Below are 19531 nucleotides of genomic sequence, written 5' to 3' on the forward strand. Positions count from 1 at the left end.
ACAGCCAGACTGTTGTTCAGTTGTGGAATCATAATGTGCATGAGAACATACGATAAACTGAATGGAACTGCTTCAATTTGTCTGACCAGTAATAGGAGATATTAATAATACCACATGCTGCTGTAGTTGTTGCCTCTTTCATAAAATAACCACGTCATTGCCGACAGTCAGGAAGTTGTGGAGGTTTTATTCACTTCCACGGCTGCTCACAGAAATTGTTAAAAAAATCATGTGTCACTCCCTGAGGTAAATGTCCAACTTGTTCCCCTAATGATTCTATTTCAGTCTGTGTAAAGACGCTCAGACACAGACATATATTAATCGTGTTCCAGAGACGACCTCTGAGCCCGTCGGCTGATGATGAATTTTCCTCTTGGGGCAAAGGCCAATATTTTGAAGCTTCTAGTGTAGACACTGTAGACTCAGGCCAAGTCTTCCATTAGCTGAACCCTGTTTATAGTCTGAATAGCAATATGAGACGTGAAGGGGGTTGAGAGACGTCATAGACAACTGGATGTTTCACACCTTTTGGCTAATCTCTATTAACAGCTATCTACATATGAATTCAGATAAATTGAAAAGCCTATAGCTGATGCAATCAATCAAAGTGTTCGGCCTCTTTTGATCCTCACACACTTTTAACCTGAGGACGACCAAAGCCTGCACAGATGTAATTAGTCAAATCAGCAACAGAAACCAGAAGGCCCTGAAATCGTATCCCGACAGATTCTGCATATTCACAAGTAGAGTCTGTTTATAGAGATAATTCTAGAGTTGACGCTGTGATGAGTTTATTTAACTGATAAGTCTTTACAGGCAGAGTGTGAGAGCATTATTACTAAAGCCCAGTAAAACCCGAGCTTAATCATCATTAGCATAACAGATCGACCGAGGCTTTAACAATCACCAAAAAACGAATAATTCAACTTTGCAGTTGCAGAGTCACCTGAGGCAGTAAAGATATTGTTACTCTTTATTAACCATTGTCATACAATATCAAATTTAAGTCCTATTTATCAGTTGCATAGTATATTTTTGTGTTTAGATATCTGACACTTTTTGAGGAAATTAATTACTACCTATAACATTTTTTGCAGATCTGCAAAAATTGACATTTTTCAATATATAAAGAGAGAGAAAGTTATATGTTTAGCGCCTATGCATGTATATAATGTTTGAGGCCAAGGAGTAATGATTGTTATTTACATTTTCAGAACACAATATGCAGAAATGTTTCAATAGTAGGGTTAATGTACTGAAAATGTAAACCTCCGATAAATGTCAGTCTTACAAATCACACAAAGTTGTGTATTATGTTACTTTACGTTGTTATACCTTTTCAAATCAATGCCTCATGTGAAAAAAGCCAAAAGGACCTCAGTTATTTGCTTCTATAATCAGATAAATCGCTAAATATAGTAATAAAGTAATCCTGAGCTTATTTTCTAAATTACTAATGAGCTTTTATTTCTAAACAATCCACTGAAAGCGCATAAAAATGGACGTGAATGAAAAAACAACTCAAAGGAATGACATACACACGGTGCTTTGTTCTTCCGCCTTGACTTGCATTGCTTCTCAGTTCCGTCGCCTGCAGCTTTCAAAAAACCTTAACTCCTAATTAAATTTCTGTCATGATTACGGGTACATTTTTTTTATTTATTTCTGGTGAAAAGATTAATAACATTGACTGAGCGGCACAAAGAGGATCATTTAGCTTATCTGTCAGCTGAACTTGATTTGATTAATGTATTTTGGTCGTCGGCTGTCATTGAAACATGGCCGTGCTGAGTGGGTTTCCTCCGAGGAGCTCAGCACCTGTTGAGGCTATAATTCCATAACAAAGTCTCTTTAGTCCTTTTTGTTGATAATAATAATGTGAGATTAATAATGTGTCTCCAGTGATTCTAGTGCTTAAAACCACAGGACGACCACTTAAGTCCAAAGCCTTGATACACATAGTTTTTATTCTCTTCATGTACTAATGGTACGATTGCTAAGATAATTTTTCCCTATCCATTGCACAAGTGAAATACATCAAAGTGCCTTAATGACTTAATGGTCTGTACTTTCTCCTGGAACAGAACTTTAAGGCCACGCATTTTGTTGGTTGTGCCCCGTTGGTCAGTGTCACCACCGGGTCAGCGTGTGACACAGATGTCACCGGCGATGTTGACAACGCGCTCGGACCGGGTGGCACCGGAACTTATTAGCTCGGACGTGAGGGTTCGGCTCCGTGAACCGTGCGGCATAAATTCGTCTGATTAATGTGCCACGGCAACTCATGAATATTAATTTTTTTCCACCTGACTGACTGTGAAGAGTCAGAAGCCAGAGGATAAAACAAGACGAGCTGGAATCACCTGAGAAGCGTTTTCAACTCAGATCACAGGGAATACCGGCTCTCATGTTGTCAACTCATTTTGCATTTTACCCTAAAGCGGTGCTGCACGGAAAATAACAACATGTTTATGACACAAGATCTTAACGTGAGGAAAAGGGGAAAAAAAACACAACAAAGGAACAAATAATGTCAAACAAAATCAAGATTGACTCAGCTGAAATAAGATAACATGAATATAAAGGCTGAGTAATAATGGAGGCAAGATAATGAACAATTAAAAACGACATGGATGAAACAGAGGAAGGCCGTGCACACGTACAGAACAGTGAGCGAGGACAGAGACCGGCGAAAGAACAGCGAGGTCGATGCGAAGGGGAAAGATCAGAATGTCTGATAAGGAAAACGGATAGAGAGCACGGATTCAGGCGTGTGCTGAAAAATTGTATCAATCCAGAGCTGCTTACGTTTTGACCCTCTCATCTTTTATTATCAGATAGCGTATGAACCCATCGTTTCCCGGGAGACTCGCTGTCTGCCCGAGCATTGACCAGCGTCCTGCCCCGGAGACCAGGAGGCCGCTCGCTCTCTCTTGGGTATCGATCGGGCCTTTAACAGGATGAATCGCCTCTGACCCTCCACACATGCATCGCTCCTTTCAGTAACCCCAAAGATCAGCCGCACTATTATTGTGATCGATGTACTTGAAATATGCATTGATGTGTCGGTGAAATGTGAATAACAACACAGGCAGGTTTCCTATGAGATGAGACTCTGTATGTCAGCCCTGTGATGGAGTGGCAAACAGTCCAGGACTCACCACAGCCTCTCTCCCATAGTCAGCTGGGATTGCTCCAGTTCCCCTAGCGACCCTCAAAGGGACGAGCGGGATACATGATGAGTGGGTGGACAGTCAAGTGCAGAAGAATTTGTTTTTGTTTTTCAGGCTCTAATCTTCAGCACATGGATTTATAAATGAAATTAAAAAAACTGCAAAAAATGCCAAGTCACAGGTTTAGTTTGAATATGTTTACGTCAACATAGAAAGAACTGCCTGGTTGATCCTTTAAGACGTTGTGACGAAACTCAATAAGTTAAAAAATAATGGCACCCTTAGCTGCTCTCTGCTATCTTATTGAAAATTGATTATGGTGAAGCTCAGGACCTTAAAAAAAAGGAATGCAACACACTTGTGGTTATATAAAAACTAAAATTCACTTACTCTGTTTATGCCGGAAAATTTTGATTTGGTTTAATCAAGTGGTGAAATGATTGAATGCCGGGACAGAGTCATATGTGACTTGACTTTAATAAGATCAATGATAATGTGCAGTGATTTTATGTCCAACAAACCGCAACAGAGAAAATAAAATTAATTAAATCAACTTAAGCAAAGTTTATTTTTCAACCTTGGTCTCATTATCATTGTTGTTTTTAGTAGGATCATGAAAAACCTCTTGAAAAATTGAAACTTGGTGGACGTGCAGGGTGTGGATAAAAAAAACAACGTTAACTTCTGGGCTGGATCCAGGCTTTGTCTCTTTCTCATTTTATCATATTTCCCTTGTGAATAATTCATTGATTATGATGAAAAAAGAATCCGGCTGCTTTAGAGAACTCATATTTATGAGTGTGAGCGGTTTGGTGCAGCGTGGTTGAATCTCAAGTGGACAGTTGGGCCATTCAAGTTTGTTTCCTAAAAACTTTTGTTAGCCGAGTTTTTTTTAATTTCTTTACATGTGGCCGTTTCTGCTTTATTTGATAGAGGCATGAAACACATGGGCCAGAGGGGATGACACTGGGCCGGGCTGGAACGCAGTCGCTACACCAACCGCAGCCTTGTTGGAGTTATCCTCACTTTACCTCACTTTGTCTCATAACTAATCGCTCTGCTCCCCCCCCCCCCCCAGTGTGTCATCCAATGCTTTAATTGCTGAGAAGCGAACGCAATCCCCCACAGAGATTTTGTGTCTAATCCGAATTTCTTCTCAGAAAACTGCTTTTCAGAAACTGAAATGGTTCGTGTCACGATTCCCCTCTGCACTGAAATCCCAATCTAATAAAAAGTGCCGACAAACTTTAGACTTATAATAAAGGGAAATACTTAATAAACTCCTCGTGTTATCTTCTTATTCAGGAGGTGAGTGATCCCGACATCATGGAGCTGGTCCACAGCTCTCTGGGGAGGATGACCATTATTCGTCAGATCTTCCCGTTGTGGAGGGACAGCAACGTTCGCTGCATGAGGAACAACCATCGCATCTCCTCCCTTCTCTGTGACCCACAGGAAGGTTATGTGCAGTCCCTGGAGGTAAAACAGCAAAACTTTCTACCAAGTTATATTGAAAGCTATCAAAGGACATATATTATGCTTTTTCAGATTGCCCTTTCCTTGAGTATTGTCGTATATGTAAAAGTTCTGCAAACTTTAAATGTGGCAAAGAGAGCACCTCCCCCTCATAGAAAACGTTGGAAGTGGTAGACCAATCACAACAGAGTGGGTCAGCTGGCCATTAGGGCCCAATGGACTTCATTTGGGGGGGGTGGGGGGGGTTTACAGACAGAGGCTGAAAAGAGGAGATGCAGCAATGGACAGTGAAGAAAGCGAAGTGTTTTCTCATACAACACCAGAGGCCAGCACACTTGGACTTATGAGACACAGATATGAAAAAACATGTTTAAATTCTGAAATATTTAACATTAAGTCTACAAAAAACTTTGCTATGTATTTCAAGCTCCCACAAAAAAAGAAGCTTACCGAAAACCAATTCTAAGTATCATGAAGTAAAATGCATCAAAACCTCCAAAGGAAAATCTCAAATCTCTCCACATTCTCCACTTTACATGCAGATGCTCTGTATATTTTGCATAGATTCAGCAAAAAATAGGCATTTACAATGGAGATGCTGAGCTCTGAGGAGGTGGAATGTGCACCGTGAAGCAGAATGATGGATGAGGCTGCACTGAGCATTAGACTAGGTGCAAGGGGGTGTTTTTTTCTTCCCTCTTTTCCATCCCATTTGCTGCGACTTTGAGCTTTTGGAACAACCGGAATGTTTTCTTCGGCGGCCAACAGGAGGGATACTTGTTATCAAGTGCAGTGACTGCACAAGAAAACAATACTAGATAGTGTGTTTGTGTTATTTTCATGTTGTGTAGAGTATAAGAGCTGAGAGGTGGTGAGACCATGATTCCTACTTGATCACACTCTCTACAGCCCATAATATAATATGTATGCAGGCACATGCAGGTCTACAGACAAGCATCTGCCAAGTGCCACATGAATATGAATATTAAGCGATTATGTATGCAACTGAATATAGATTAAACTCCCTAGATAAGGTAATTATGACGAACATGAGTGTCCATGAATATAAATGACTGCAGCTCACTGTAGCTAGGGAATAAGGAACGGAGTGAAATATTGTTTCAAAGTAAAGAGAAGCTTGTTTTTATTAAAGTGCAAAACTGTGAATATTGTAATAAAAGCAACGTATTGTTTGTTAATTAAGTACAGAGTTGCCACAAGCTTTATAGAGATTTACCATGGGGGGAAACCATTGTATGCTCTCAAACTGATTAGCATTGATTTGAATGAAGGGTTTGTCAGGAGGAGCCCAACCTGAGGGTGAAGTCACTACGACAGTGAGAGTTGAGACAGAAGAAATGCTTTTCAGCCCCATCACACGCTCCTCAGACCTCTTAAGACCTCTTAGACTTTTCTTTTTCTCAATCCAGCCAGTAAGCAGTGGCTCCGTAGCTCTACTGAAATGTTCTCATTCCTTTCAAGCCCTGCTCCGGACAGATGGCGAAACCATGTGGCGTGTTCACCCACAGTTCTCAATAATTCACACAAAGGAGGGTTAAATATCGGGTAATTGCAGTTAAAGCATTCATCAGAATGCTTCATTCATTGGATAAGTACACAGAGGAGTCAGTCAGTGCTTTTCCTGCACAAGTCACAAGCAGTCAGCTGTGGTGTAACCTCAGAAAACACGGCAACATAGTGTCTCAGCGAGTGACCCCGAGGCAAGTCGTCTTGACTTGTATGATGTCTAACCACCGAGAGGCTTGGACCGAAGCCCAGATGTGTCGTGAAGCGAGGGCCTGGAGTGGCAGCTCGCATTGCCTCCATGGATCTTTTTTCAGTGAGAGGATTTTACTTGACTTGACCCAGAGGATCCATCAGATCTACTGTCACTCCAAGACGGGAGGCAGGAGACAGGATATCTGACAGCATGCACGGCGGTCGGAGGGAGACAGCCGAGCTGATGGCAACATGAAACTCATTAGGATGATGACTGAAACAGAAACTATCTCGATTTTAAGTCGTGCAAATAATTTCATATGTAATCAGCTCACTCCCCTGATTGTTCAGTACGGCAACTTAGAGACATGGAGAGTCAGAGGCTGCTGTTTTAATCTTGCCAACAAAAGGCAGCCATTTATTCCCTACTGCTTTGGTGCCACTACCTCATTCATATATCTTCCCCACTGAGCTGTATGATCATAGTGTTCTGTGTTGCACCGACAGCAACAAATAATGCATTTATTAAAACTGTTCCTCCTTTTTCTCTCCAACAGGTGTCCAACCTCTACCTGTACGACAGTGTTTTGATGCTGGCCAATGCCTTCTACAGGAAACTGGAGGACAGGAAATGGCACAGTATGGCCAGTCTCAACTGCATGAGGAAGTCCACCAAGCCATGGAACGGAGGGTGGTCCATGTTGGACACCATCCAGAAGGTATTTTACTTTGAAATTATAAGGGGGCAGCTTCTGCAGTATTCTATCATTATGAATTCTCTAGATAAATGCACATGTGAAAAGCATACAGTATAAAATATTAACGTTTATGAATTCAAAACACTTCAGTGGAACGTCCTTTGAAGTCTAATCCCTGCGGAAGATGCATCAGACTCAAATTCAATTATTTTGAAAATACCCTGAAGGAAGCTGATTATTAAATGTGATCTCCAGATTCGGCCTCGGGATGGATTTGTGTCAGATGTTCGGGCTTTGATCTCTTTGTGCTTGTGTAACCCTCTTCGTTCTCCCAATGAAATAACGGTGCGAATACTGGGAAGTGGTTTGATTCCATCCATTTCAATCTGATAATGGAATTTCTCTTCCTCCAGTGAGTCATGCTGGTTTAATCTCAACTGTGACATATACAGTATGATGACCAAACCGTGCATGAGGAAACAACAAAGCAGTGGCTCTCCTTAGATCTATGTTCGTGTTGATGCTCATACTAATTTTTTCTGTTGGTAAATTAATGTTCATACAAAAGATATTGTTTAAGATGAGTTGATTGCATAACGAATGCCTTATCAGAATTAAAAGTCAAATAAAAACAGGAAGTAAATGTCCTCCGCTTCTTGTTGCTGCAGGGACGCATCAGTGGACTGACGGGAGTGATGGACTTCCGCTCCGAAGGCTCCAACTCTCACGTCCAGTTTGAGATTCTTGGAACCAGCTACAGCGAGACGTTTGGGAAAGATGTGAAACGGGTCAGTCCAGAATATTTTATACCTGTTTATTTCCTGCTTGTTTCTTTGGGAACACACATTTCACAATGTGGTAAATAAACATAATACAGCGATAATGATTATGTGTCCATATTTTGTTATTTTTCCCCCTGCAGATTATTAATGGCTTATCTTTTTTCTCCGTTCGGTTTGTCAGATATATCCACTGCTATTTATTAGTGAAATGCATTCCGCGGCATGGCGCCCCGAATTTCTCATTTCACAAAGCAACTGTGGTGTGTCCCAGTTATAGATTGTATGCATGAGACCACACTGGATTAAAGCATCTGTACAGAAAGTCCTTTTTGGCTAGACTTCCGAATCTGTCCATTCGGTGGGAGTCGAGGGAACAGCAGGTTCTGTGAAGTTGCTGATGGAAACAGCTTTTTCTAGGACATTGTCTGGACGTGACCACGCACTGTTTAAGGAGTGATACGGAAGTGAAACCAAATAGTTGCTCATTATCTCAAGGCCCCCCTGCAAACCTCTTTGGTTTAAATAGTCAATTTCAGTCATGAGGACTGATGTCCTGCAGGTTTTTGTTCCCCCCTGATACTTAATTTCCCACAACTGTTGTCAGGTAGATACAGTACATACCTGCTCTGGCTCATTTACCGACAGGGAAGAGCAAAGACCTGCCTGTCTGCTGAGATCAGAATTGAGCACCACCTTTAACTCAGAAGTCCTGCGGGTCTAATGGATTGTCTGATAGGAACAAAAACTTCACAGGAGGCTTGAAACTGTCTCTTTTTTTGGCTTTGTTTGTGCTATTTCTGAATAGATCCATGGTCCTGCTTTTTTCTGTGTCCAGCGAATGTGAGTAACTTGGAGGTGGAACAGAGAATCTGCTGTGTCCCTGAGAACTGTGGTCACAGGGTTTGCACATGTGTCAGTGAGGTGTCAGGTGTGAGGGTGCCCTCTACTGGAGCTCTGGAATTAACCACGTCTCTCTGCTTTAATCCACCATTTCACCACATCACCCATCTTGGCTCGCAAGGTGTCATGCGGCACTGAGGGTAAAATACATCAGATGCTTCCTGCTGTTCGCTGCACACAGAAATATGATGAGTTTGTATACTAGGGCTTGCTTTTGTATTCGCTGTTGCGTGATGTGAACAGTTATCTCCACTTTGTCCTCATGAAGAGCAGGCTGTGTTCGTCGAGCGTCATCTCCTCGGTGGGAGACCTGTCCGCTCTTTAAACGCCGCAGAGCTGAAGTGAGAGATTGAGAGCCTTATTTGTGCTCTCCTCTCTGAGCTGTAATTTGTTTGTCGCTGTGGATGTCCTGATTCAGTCAGGGACTTCTTGCAGAATGAAGAGAAATGGAGTTTCTTGGCAATCTATGTAGAGCAGGACTGACCAGAAGCGGTAATGAAGATTTAATCACCACTCAGCCTAACTGAAATCATGAAGCCAATTCATCATAATGTGGCCATTAGCATTAGCGAGGACGAGACACCCACCACGCACAGTGCCATGTGTTTACACAAACACACACACACACATAGAAGACTTCACAAACACTGAACATTTACAGACGGGTGTTGGATCGTCACATGTTACCGGAACAGCATCAGTGCTGTTTGGCATCGAGTCACACAAACTCTACTGGAAAAACAAACACAATGACTTCATTTAAAAATGGACGACACGTTTACTCCCTAAAAACTGAGGCCAAAGTGTCTGATTGCCCCCTGGTGGCTGGCTTCAGTATAGGTAAAAAACCTTGCCTCCTCTGTGTTAGTGGGAATCATTGGTTGCGGAATGAAATGATTTGTCATGTTTGTTTCAGTTCTTCGAGGTCCAAAGACTTCTTTCTCTTTTCCAAATGAGCAAAATGGCCGCGCTCATAACCAGGGTATTGTTGGCTTCATTTCTGGACAGTGGTTAGAAGTGGAGATGTTGGGATTCATCTTTATAAACACTCTATACAGTAAACACCATAATTCCAAACACTATTCTCTCATTAGGTGTTGTGATGATTGTGGTCAGGAGGCCTGTATTTGCAGGATGGTACAACATTATCATAACAATCAAAGCATTCACGAACCTCGCTTCCCGTTCATCCTGCTCATACATGTTCACCAGCAGAGTCGTACATTCATTCACAGCACAGCGGAGCTCCAGAGTGCGTTCACACACCAACATGCGTTGTGGAACGGAGATGCTACGAGCGTGCAGCCAGACGAGCAGCCAGCCAGAGCCAGGGAGCAAACTAACATGTGGGCATTTCTATCTCAGAATCATTGCAGGGAAAATGGGGACAGCCAGGCCGGATAATGGGATGCCAAATGCATTCAGTGCTGTTGTTCATTACCTGGCATGTCTATCTGTGTTTCTGCTCACTATTTGGCAGGAACGTTTACTGGGAGAAAACACACAGATTCATGCATCGCTCCTCTGTTTCTCTGTAATAGAGTGAATTCAGCATGTTCCTCGCCCTGTGTGCTGCTGTGTGCCACTGAGAAACGACACGCCATTACATGCTTTCCTCTGCAATGTACTGTAATGTCGTGTCGTGTTTTTCCGAGTAGAGTCTAACTGTGATTGCATGTCCTGCTCCACCCCCTGACCCACATCCACCCCCTTGGAGCCATCCTCATTTTGTCTCTTTCTCCTCTCCCCCCCCACCCCTCTCATCCCATCAACCATCCTCTTCTCTCCGCTATCTTCTTCTCATCCCCAACCCTTTCCCCTCATTTTTCAGCCCCGGTTTCCTCCCTCTCCATCATCGTTTATCTGCATTCAGTCCATTTTCTCCCCAGCCTGATGGCTCTTAGATGAGGCGTCTTTCTGGTTAGAAACTGTAATGAAGACTGAAATACTATTTCCTGGATGGCTACTGTGAGTTTTCTCCACCATCCGGCGATGCTGCAGAGTGATCGATGCTGCTGTTGTTGTTTTGGTTTCCCAGTTTGCTCTTATTGATGTGTCAGTTTGTCTCTAAGCAGATATTGCTAATGACTTCCAGCTTCGCAACCCAAAGCCTCTTTATAGAGGAAAGTCAATTCATTTGAATGTAATTGTTCCTTCTTGCCTATCTGGAATGCGTCATGCAGTAGTTATCTCCATGCACATGTCAAAAGTAAGATGGCAGTGTTAGAGTATTATTCAAAATCATATTTCTACTATTCTACATTTATTTTTTGGTGCATCAAAATACATTTTTCATTCAAGTAAAATATATAAAATATACGGCGCCATTCATATCTCTTGTGTTATTTCGAAATAACCTTGTCTGTGCTGAAAATAATTATATATTGGATTGTTGCCCGAGACATGTGGCATTGCCATTAGCCCAAGATAACGAGAAAGTGAAACCGCCTTAGATTTAAAAGTGAAAGGATTTATTGAATTCTTAAAATGTTCTGGTGACTCATTCAGCTTTCATGCCCCACGATGTTTTAAGTGCTTCTAACTGGAGCCAGTTCTCATCCCTCATTAGTCCAAGTCAATACCCTCCACAACCAAATCTGGAAGCCACGTTCTGCCCGGAGCCAGCTCACATATCGTCTCCCGCTGCCTGAACTGAGCCAAGTGTGCCTTCATCACTCCTCTGATAGATGTATTCATCAGTGGCTTGGTCTCATGAGCTCCTTGTGTAATATTACATGTAGTTTTTCCTTAAAACATGTAGTCGTTTATGGCTGATATAATCATCCTATTATTTAACCCTATTTCTCACTTTCTTATCAAGGGGATATTGCACAAAATAGTCTCATTTGCCAACAATAGATCTGCATGGGGGTTGGTGTTGATCCAGTGATTAATTGACCAGGTTTGGGGATGTCAAGCTTTTAGGAACTCACTTTCTAGCACCTGCGTCGTTCTGAAACCTCCCCCTACATGTGTAGACAAAGGAAACAGCAATATGAGCGAGAAACCGCTTAAAAACAAGGCATGTTTTCTCATACATGTGATACAAGTGCAGCTATAAGTATTTATAAGCAGAAATCCATCAACAGGAAGGAGCATAGAAATGTATCCATAGATCTAAGAGTGTCTACTTGCAAGATTAGCCTGTGAACACATCCAGGATTGTCTGGACAGAAAGCACTATAACGTTTGAATATCGCAAATGGTTTTGTTTTTTGTGATCAAGGGTTTATTTTCTACGTGAAATAAATAAAAAATCAAAGTAGTAAAAATGGGATCTGGGCTTATCCACAGGCCGAGGACTGTGGAAGTTCGAAAGTGACCAAACAAATCAGAGGAGACGTCAGCCTCTGTCTCCCAGCTCTAAAGGTTCCCTCACGATGATGGGTCTCTACTTGCTGCTCGCCGCTGTGTGTGTTCCAAATCACGTGCATGTGGCATGACAAATTAAACGCCTCAAATTTAATTCTAATTCTTTTTTTATTTTGCCAGAGCTGTTTTCTCATTAGATAATTACCCATCTCTTAAGTGGTAACTGAGATAGTTATATTTTATTAACAAGCCACGGTGATCAGTGCCAGACACCTGTTGATACTGAAATCCCTCAGCCAACGATCAACATCATTAAAATAAACCCACAGCTCCTCTAACATGTCTATTATAACAGCAGCGAACACAGCAGCACATGTCAAGTATCACAGTGAGGTTATAACTCTGCAACATGGTAACACTGTAATATACAGAGCTGTAAATGCAGCCATTCTATTTACATAATTCTGCTTTATCGTCTCGAACTGGCAGGGTTCACTCACAGTCATTCCACCCTGACCCTGAATCCTCCAGAGACTTTTGCATAACCGGATGAAATGTGCATGATGTTTCTCCGAATCCCTCAAGTGCTTATTAAAACAAAAGAGAAGACTTGTTACCAAGCTTATCGCCACAGAGTTCATTTAAATTCACAGCGTCACCTGCAGACCTTTGTTTTTCTCACTTCACAAGATGAAGAAAAAGAATATTAAATATTATTATTTCATATACGACGAGTTGAAAACAGAGTCCATTATTTTTTTAACGAGAACTGGCAAGTTTGAGCCCCGCTCACTCTTTCACGTTCATTTCCAGACTGTGCCATGATATCACAAGGCTGATCTGTATGCAGCGAGGTAGCGAGCCTCAGTCTTTCTTCATCTCTTTTCCAAGACACACTACAGTTTACTCTGAAACTGAGCCGAGGATAACTGCGTACACTGCCCTGATCCAACCACTGACACAGATATACTTAAGGCAACACAGGGAAATGTGTGATCACCCAAAGCTTTCATTTTGCCACTACAATTTTTTGATTTAATTTTCTGAGGGATTTCGGCTCAATCGAGGAACACTTAATCGTGTTTCCTTCTCTCATGCTTCTCATCCTTAATGCGTATTTCCTTTCCACTTTAACTCACTTTAATTTTCCAACTCAGAGATACAAAGTCAGTCCTGCATCATGTAGCTTTGTACACGTTTGAGCATCATATATTTAAACCAGGACAGATCTTTTTTTCTTGACTAATGGAAATGACCTGGATTTTCACCATGCTCCCGTTGATTAGCTATTAAACCACTGGCACTGATCCAGTCGGGAACATATGTACTTAATGCACTTATGCAGAAATGATAATATTGCGTAGTTGTACACCTATACATGTATATTCATGTGTACAGAACATTTAGTCCGTAGAACAATGGAGTTCTGGGTTCTCCCTGTAGCTCTTGTGGAAGAGGGGATTGTGCACAGAGTGTACACAGAGTCCTTACCCCATCAGCTGCCTGGGTTCAAATCCAGCCTGGAGCTTCTGCTGCTGCATGTAACCCCCCTCTCTCTATCTCTCCCCCACCTCCCTTCCCTGCCTCTCTCTACTGTCACTGTCAAATAAAGCAGAACAAAAAAAAAATAGAATAACAGTGGAAACCCTGACAGATGCAGAGAAAACTGATTCAAGACATGAGCAGTAAATAAGGCAGGAAGTGACAATGCGACAAACAATATATTCAGCGCACTCACATGTACACACACTCACATGCACACAAGAGCGTCTCGACTATCGACTTGGTGTGGCAGACAAAGCCCCGTGGGTCAATAAGAGGCTTGGTAGCATGATGGTCTTGTCAATATGTGAGCACCTGATGGACTGAACTTGGAAAAAGGAAACGCAGAATAGCTGCAACCACCTCTATCTACACTTATGCATCTGTAATGATGCAGTTTAGGTTCCATGAAAAGGAAGTGGGTCATTTCCAGGAGATACAGTAATTGAAGCCGTTGTGGGCTCCATGAATCCAGGGCTATTTGACTGCAGTCCCTTTGTCATTTTCAAACGGTAATTGGCATTTACCCAGCCCCATTATAGATGATCATTTTGGGGCATTATGCATCATGACCATGAGGTAAATTGCGGGACTGTTATTTTTGGGACTTTTTAAACGGGATATTGCTGAATCCCATCAGGACGAAGAGGAGATATAGATGAAAAGTACAGTACAGTAGCTCTTGGATTCTGATAGCTGTGGCTTTATACAGGAAGGCTGTCTCAACCTTATCATCATCGACGTGATGACACTTAGAAGAAAAAATCTTTGATGAGATTTGGCGTCAAGATTTCTTTCATTTTTGTAAGAAATGCATAACTAATGATGTAACTGTTTTCAGTATGGAAAAATGATAAATAAAGTTGTAAAAAAAAAAAAAAAAGATTTCTTTCATTTCACGTTAAGTATGTTTTTTTCACATAATGCATCCTTTCTAAGTATATACATGTATCGCTGTCGTGTCCTTGAAAATCTCATATCTGTGTGATTTGTTCACAGTTAAAGTGAAAAAAAAACTTCATCCGTAAATCCAAGCTGGTATTCAGAGAGCAGAGTGCGTACAGTGGAGTGTCGCTCGTTCACATGCAGGTGCCGTGGCGGTTTTGTTTGTGACCTTCCCGGAGGCGTGTTGATGTGCAAAGCTCTGTGAAGTAGAAGTGTTCCTCTTTAGTGTTCTTCAGTTTTACAGAGCAGAGATTGCTCGGCGTTTTTTTTTTACCGGGGACAAAACTGCTCATGGAGAAAATAGCTGTGAAGCCGGCAACGCACGCTGACATTTTACCCCCCCACAGACACACACAAACACAGACACACACACAGATCGGACACAGCTGCATGCATCTTGATACACAGATGAAGTAGACAAGCTATTAGAATTAGATTGTGCAGTGCTGAGGATTGAACTCATTACCCACATATGACCATTTCATATTACAAGCAAACTGCACAGCGGACAGAGTTCAGCTCTTCAATACACAAAGGCGAGATAGCACAAGCTGCATAACTCTGTATTATATTTGCAATCAACAGCTAGGACTGATCTCCATATCGCTGACATGCACACAGAGCTTAGATAAAGGCCCTTAGGAGGTAGATTTCATGAGTAACATCCTGCATATAGAGAAAATGTTTATGCACGCCCACACAAGCTGGCAGGTTATAAACACGATTCACTATCAGTCTGCGGTGGAGAGCTCTTCAGACTTAAGTACGGAGCGAATCGCAGGCTCACCAGTTGGTTTGTGAGGAACAAAAGATCTCTGCCGATAAAATGAAATATTCCTCTGAAGTTGTTGCCGAGCCGCTTTCATTTTCCATGCGAGCTTCTATTTCATTCACAGTCGAAAGCCTTTGTTGCTGCGGTAATTGTTTTTTCTCCTTATTGTATAGTTGTTTGTAATATCAAGTTCTCCCTTTGCACATATTGCTCGGTTGTTCATTTCGTGTTTCTCATCAAGTTTAAAAAAACGAAATGGGGACAATACGTTCAGTTTATTCTTTTCTGATATTTCCAGGCCCCCGAACTCAGCTGTCTGTGTCCAATCACGTTAAAGAGCCAAGACACCTGAATATTTCATGAAGTTTGGGTTCAAAGTTAAGAGCAGGACTTGAGATGAAATCTTGAAGCCTAAAAATATCCCTACTCCCGTTCACCGTTTTGATCTCTACCTAGTTATGCTTAATATTGAACGGTACGTCCAGAACCATCTTCTCGGGGGCCAACAGGCTTTCAGCATTTTGTATAAACCCCCCCCATCACTGATGAAAGTGAGTCATAGAAGCTGCTAGTTCAGATTCTGCAGCATGTAAATTAGACATGTTACGCAGCTTCGCCTGCAGCAGTGGGAACACCTTGATAAAAAAATGATTTTTTAAAAGCATTTATTTTGGTTATATTTAGTGAGCTGTCAAGTTGCAAGTTACAAAATGATTGCGATGCATCGTGTTAATCAAAAAACCTCAAACATTCAAAGTTAAAAGCTAGAACAAAGAAAATATGCTTTAAAGAATGGAGACATTTAAACCTGAGGTATTTAACAAAAGTAAAAAGATGGTAACGTTTTGAAGGCCCTGCGTTTTTAATGCTGTCTCTCTTGTTGCGGAGAACGTGTGAGTCTGTGGGAAGAGGTATCCGGGTAACACCAAAGAGGCCTGTCGTCTGGCCTCGGGCCACCGTTCATGTCCTGTCAGCTCAAATCTCAAAGACCACTCAAAATGATGTGTCAGATCCTTGAGAACCTTGTCCGGCCAGCAGCGCTGATTAAGAATTTAACAAACATCAGCTCCGCAGCCTGAGACACGGCTCAGAACGCTGACGGTGTGGAAGGAGGGTTGGAAAGATGAGGAATGTTTAAAATTCAATGAACGAACTTCAATGTCTAACATGTCCGCAATTTTTACATGTGGGCCGAGGTTTTATTCTTTCAATCTTCCTTAAAGTTAAACACTCCTTCCTGTCATCATCACATCATCATCATTAGAGGGGCGGTTTTGGTTCAGGAGAAGAAGATCTGCAGTTTGATCGCATTCTCCCTCATTCAGCGAGTTGAAGTGTCCTTGAGCAAGATGCTGATGCGCAAATCGCTGGTGTTATGAGTAATTTCAGAAGCTGCACATCGATTCAGTGTGTGGATGTTTGTGTGAATGTGCTGTTGAGGACGTTGAGTTGTCATAAAGACGAGAAAAGCAACTGGATAAAAATAAACAACCATCTTCATCATCCTCCTCCCCTCATCCGTCTGTTTGGTTGAATGTTAAATGTAAATTGTTGACAAAGTCTTTCAGCGCATCTCAACAATCAGTGACGAACGGAGGGTTCAAGTGCCTCAGAGGGGTGTTGCCTTGGAAACCCGTTCAGACCAGTCACAAAAACGCAACTATCGGATGATTACCTCACTTGTAGCTCGCTCGCCATATATTTACCAGCTGCACAGTTTCTACTCTTTCATTATTGCGGTGATCGACATTTTAATGAGGCATCATCTTCTCTCAAAGACCTGCACACTACCCCCCCCCCCCCACCACCACCTCCAAAAGCCTCTTTAATCTCATCTGTCCTATTTCTCTTTCTGCCCATTAGCTGGCGTCTTGGGACTCCACTCGTGGCCTGAACGGCAGCCTGAAGGAGAATCGGATAGAGAGCGGGATGCAGGGAGTGACGCTGAAGATCGTAACGTTACTGGTAAGTTGTTGGAGTAAACGGAATCTATTAGAACCTGACCTGCGTAGGACAAATAATCATGTTAATTATATTTAAGAAAGAAAAGCGCTTCTAAAGACCCATAACTTCCTTTTTATAAATACTAGTTTGCCTTGTTTTTATCAGTATGAAAAGGCTGTGTGAGGACACGCAACGATTTCTGCAGATAATTCACAAAGAAACAATGAATTTGGATTAAAAGTAAACAACTGTTAGAGCTTATTAACACGTGAAGAAGACAGAGGCCAGAAGGAAGGCAATGAATAAAAAAGAAAGTGGCCTGTATTTTATCTGAGGTAAATTTAAAAGATGCAGACTTTTTAAGACTTGACAGTAGCTTGGGCAGAGCCTGCTGTAAACCTGCCTGTTTGGATCGGGTTGTTTGTTTGCCTCGTTTGTTTTCTTTTTCTCAAACTGTAAAAAACCTGCAGCAATAGAGCAAGTGAAGAACGGCTGCAGGACTCAGAGCACAGAGCACTGCTGCTGCACAAAGAGCTGTTCACCTGTGTTGTGCAATAGGAGTAGACTTGACGTTGGCTAATTAATAATAATCATGAAATATGATTATTAAAATAATAAAAATTATCTATCAAAAATAATTAAATTATTAATTGAAGATGATCAGTAATCAAATAACAATAAAACCACTAATGAGAAAATAGGAATTATCAATTAGAAAGTACAAGCTATCAATTAACAATGATAAGGTTATCAACCAAGAATAATGAAAATAATTAGTCCAACACAATAAAATTATCAATTTAAGAATAATACTATCTATATTAATAATTGAGAAAGGGGGGCACCACCCTGGTTTCCCAGGGGCCAACGATGTCAAGCTATAATTATCAGTCTCATAATGATAAATGTCAAATTAATAATGTCAATATTTTAATATTAACGATTACTTAATAAACAGTGAAGGCTTCTAAGTTCGAGCACAGGCGATCATAATCCAGCTGCAATCACATACATATGCACAAATAATCACAGACTACAGATACTTTAATTACAAAAGTATTTATTAAAAAGGGGAAATAAAGTTATAATGTTATTCAATGATTTATCATTTTAACAAGCTCCAATATTTCAAAGGTAAACACAGCAGCAGCACTTATCACAATTCAGAAAATACATGACAACCTGCGGTCTACCTATGTATGTCTGTCTCTATGTGTGTGTGTGTCTGTGTCAAAGTGTCTCTCTGTGTGTGTGTGTCTATGTGTGTGTGTGTGTGAAATAAAGTTAGTGTTATTTAATGATTCATCATCTTAACAAACTCCCATATTTCAAAGATAACAACAGCAGCTTATCACAATTTAGAACACGCATGTAACCTCTGGTCCATCTATGTGTCTCTGTGTGTGTGTGTCTGTCTGTGTCTATCAATGTGTGTGTGTGTGTGTGTGTGTGTGTGTGCGAGAGAGAGAGAAAAAGAAGGGGGTTGGCGATGACGCGTAGTGACATCACATCTAAGATGGAGGCCGATCATGATTCGTGGAATCAAGGCCTAAAAACTCTCAAAATGGCGGATTGACTACAAAACAAGATGGCGGAGCCGTTATGAATTTAGAGCCAGGATGGGAGGAGAGAGAGAGCGGAGGCGTGGCAATAATAGACTCAAAATGGTGGGTTTAACTTAACGTTATCCAAAATGGAGAATATGTTAATGACACCATGTGGCCGGAGCGCACACTGGTGGCATGAATTACACAAAGGAAATTTTAGACAAAGAGAATTCTTATCTCTGCTTGGCTTTGGGGCCGAATGGTTTCCAGATGTGTTCAGCCTCTCTAAGCATAGATTTAACTATGTGACATGACCTGTATTATAAATACAGGTCAGAAGTGTGTATAGGTCGGTTTAGAAGGAGAGAGAGAGAGAGAGAGAGAGAGAGAACATGAGAAAACATGTAAGGAGAGTTCAAAGAAGCTCTTAAAAAAAATACGCCTGAGATGAGTTAACAGGGATTCACCCCTCAGCCCTCAAGCGAGCGTTGTGGGCCGAGGATCTGATCGGTGATATCACTGCAGACTCACACAGACGTTAACAGTGCGGGCGGAGGCGCTTCTCGCGGCCCTATTTACTTGCAACACAAAACATTGCGATCAAACCGGAAACCGGAAGTAGCGGCTCGGAGTAGTGGCCGGCTAAAACAATGGAACACGGAAGTTCCATCAACAAAATACACTCAAGTATTAAATCAACACGCTACATATTAAAACTAAC

At 41.6% G+C, this 19531-nt stretch overlaps 1 protein-coding gene across 1 annotated transcript in view; it reads left to right on the top strand.

Moving 5' to 3' along the window:
* Nucleotides 1-19531, top strand: part of grid1a (glutamate receptor, ionotropic, delta 1a) — a 213958-nt gene that overhangs the window by 175658 nt on the left and 18769 nt on the right. The window contains exons 6-9 of the mRNA XM_061087538.1: nucleotides 4479-4652; nucleotides 6926-7087; nucleotides 7735-7854; nucleotides 17183-17284. Coding sequence (XP_060943521.1) covers nucleotides 4479-4652; nucleotides 6926-7087; nucleotides 7735-7854; nucleotides 17183-17284 — 558 coding nt within the window. The remainder of the gene's footprint in view (nucleotides 1-4478; nucleotides 4653-6925; nucleotides 7088-7734; nucleotides 7855-17182; nucleotides 17285-19531) is intronic.

This window comes from Limanda limanda, chromosome 15, assembly GCF_963576545.1.
Source record: "Limanda limanda chromosome 15, fLimLim1.1, whole genome shotgun sequence".
NCBI lineage: Eukaryota > Metazoa > Chordata > Actinopteri > Pleuronectiformes > Pleuronectidae > Limanda > Limanda limanda.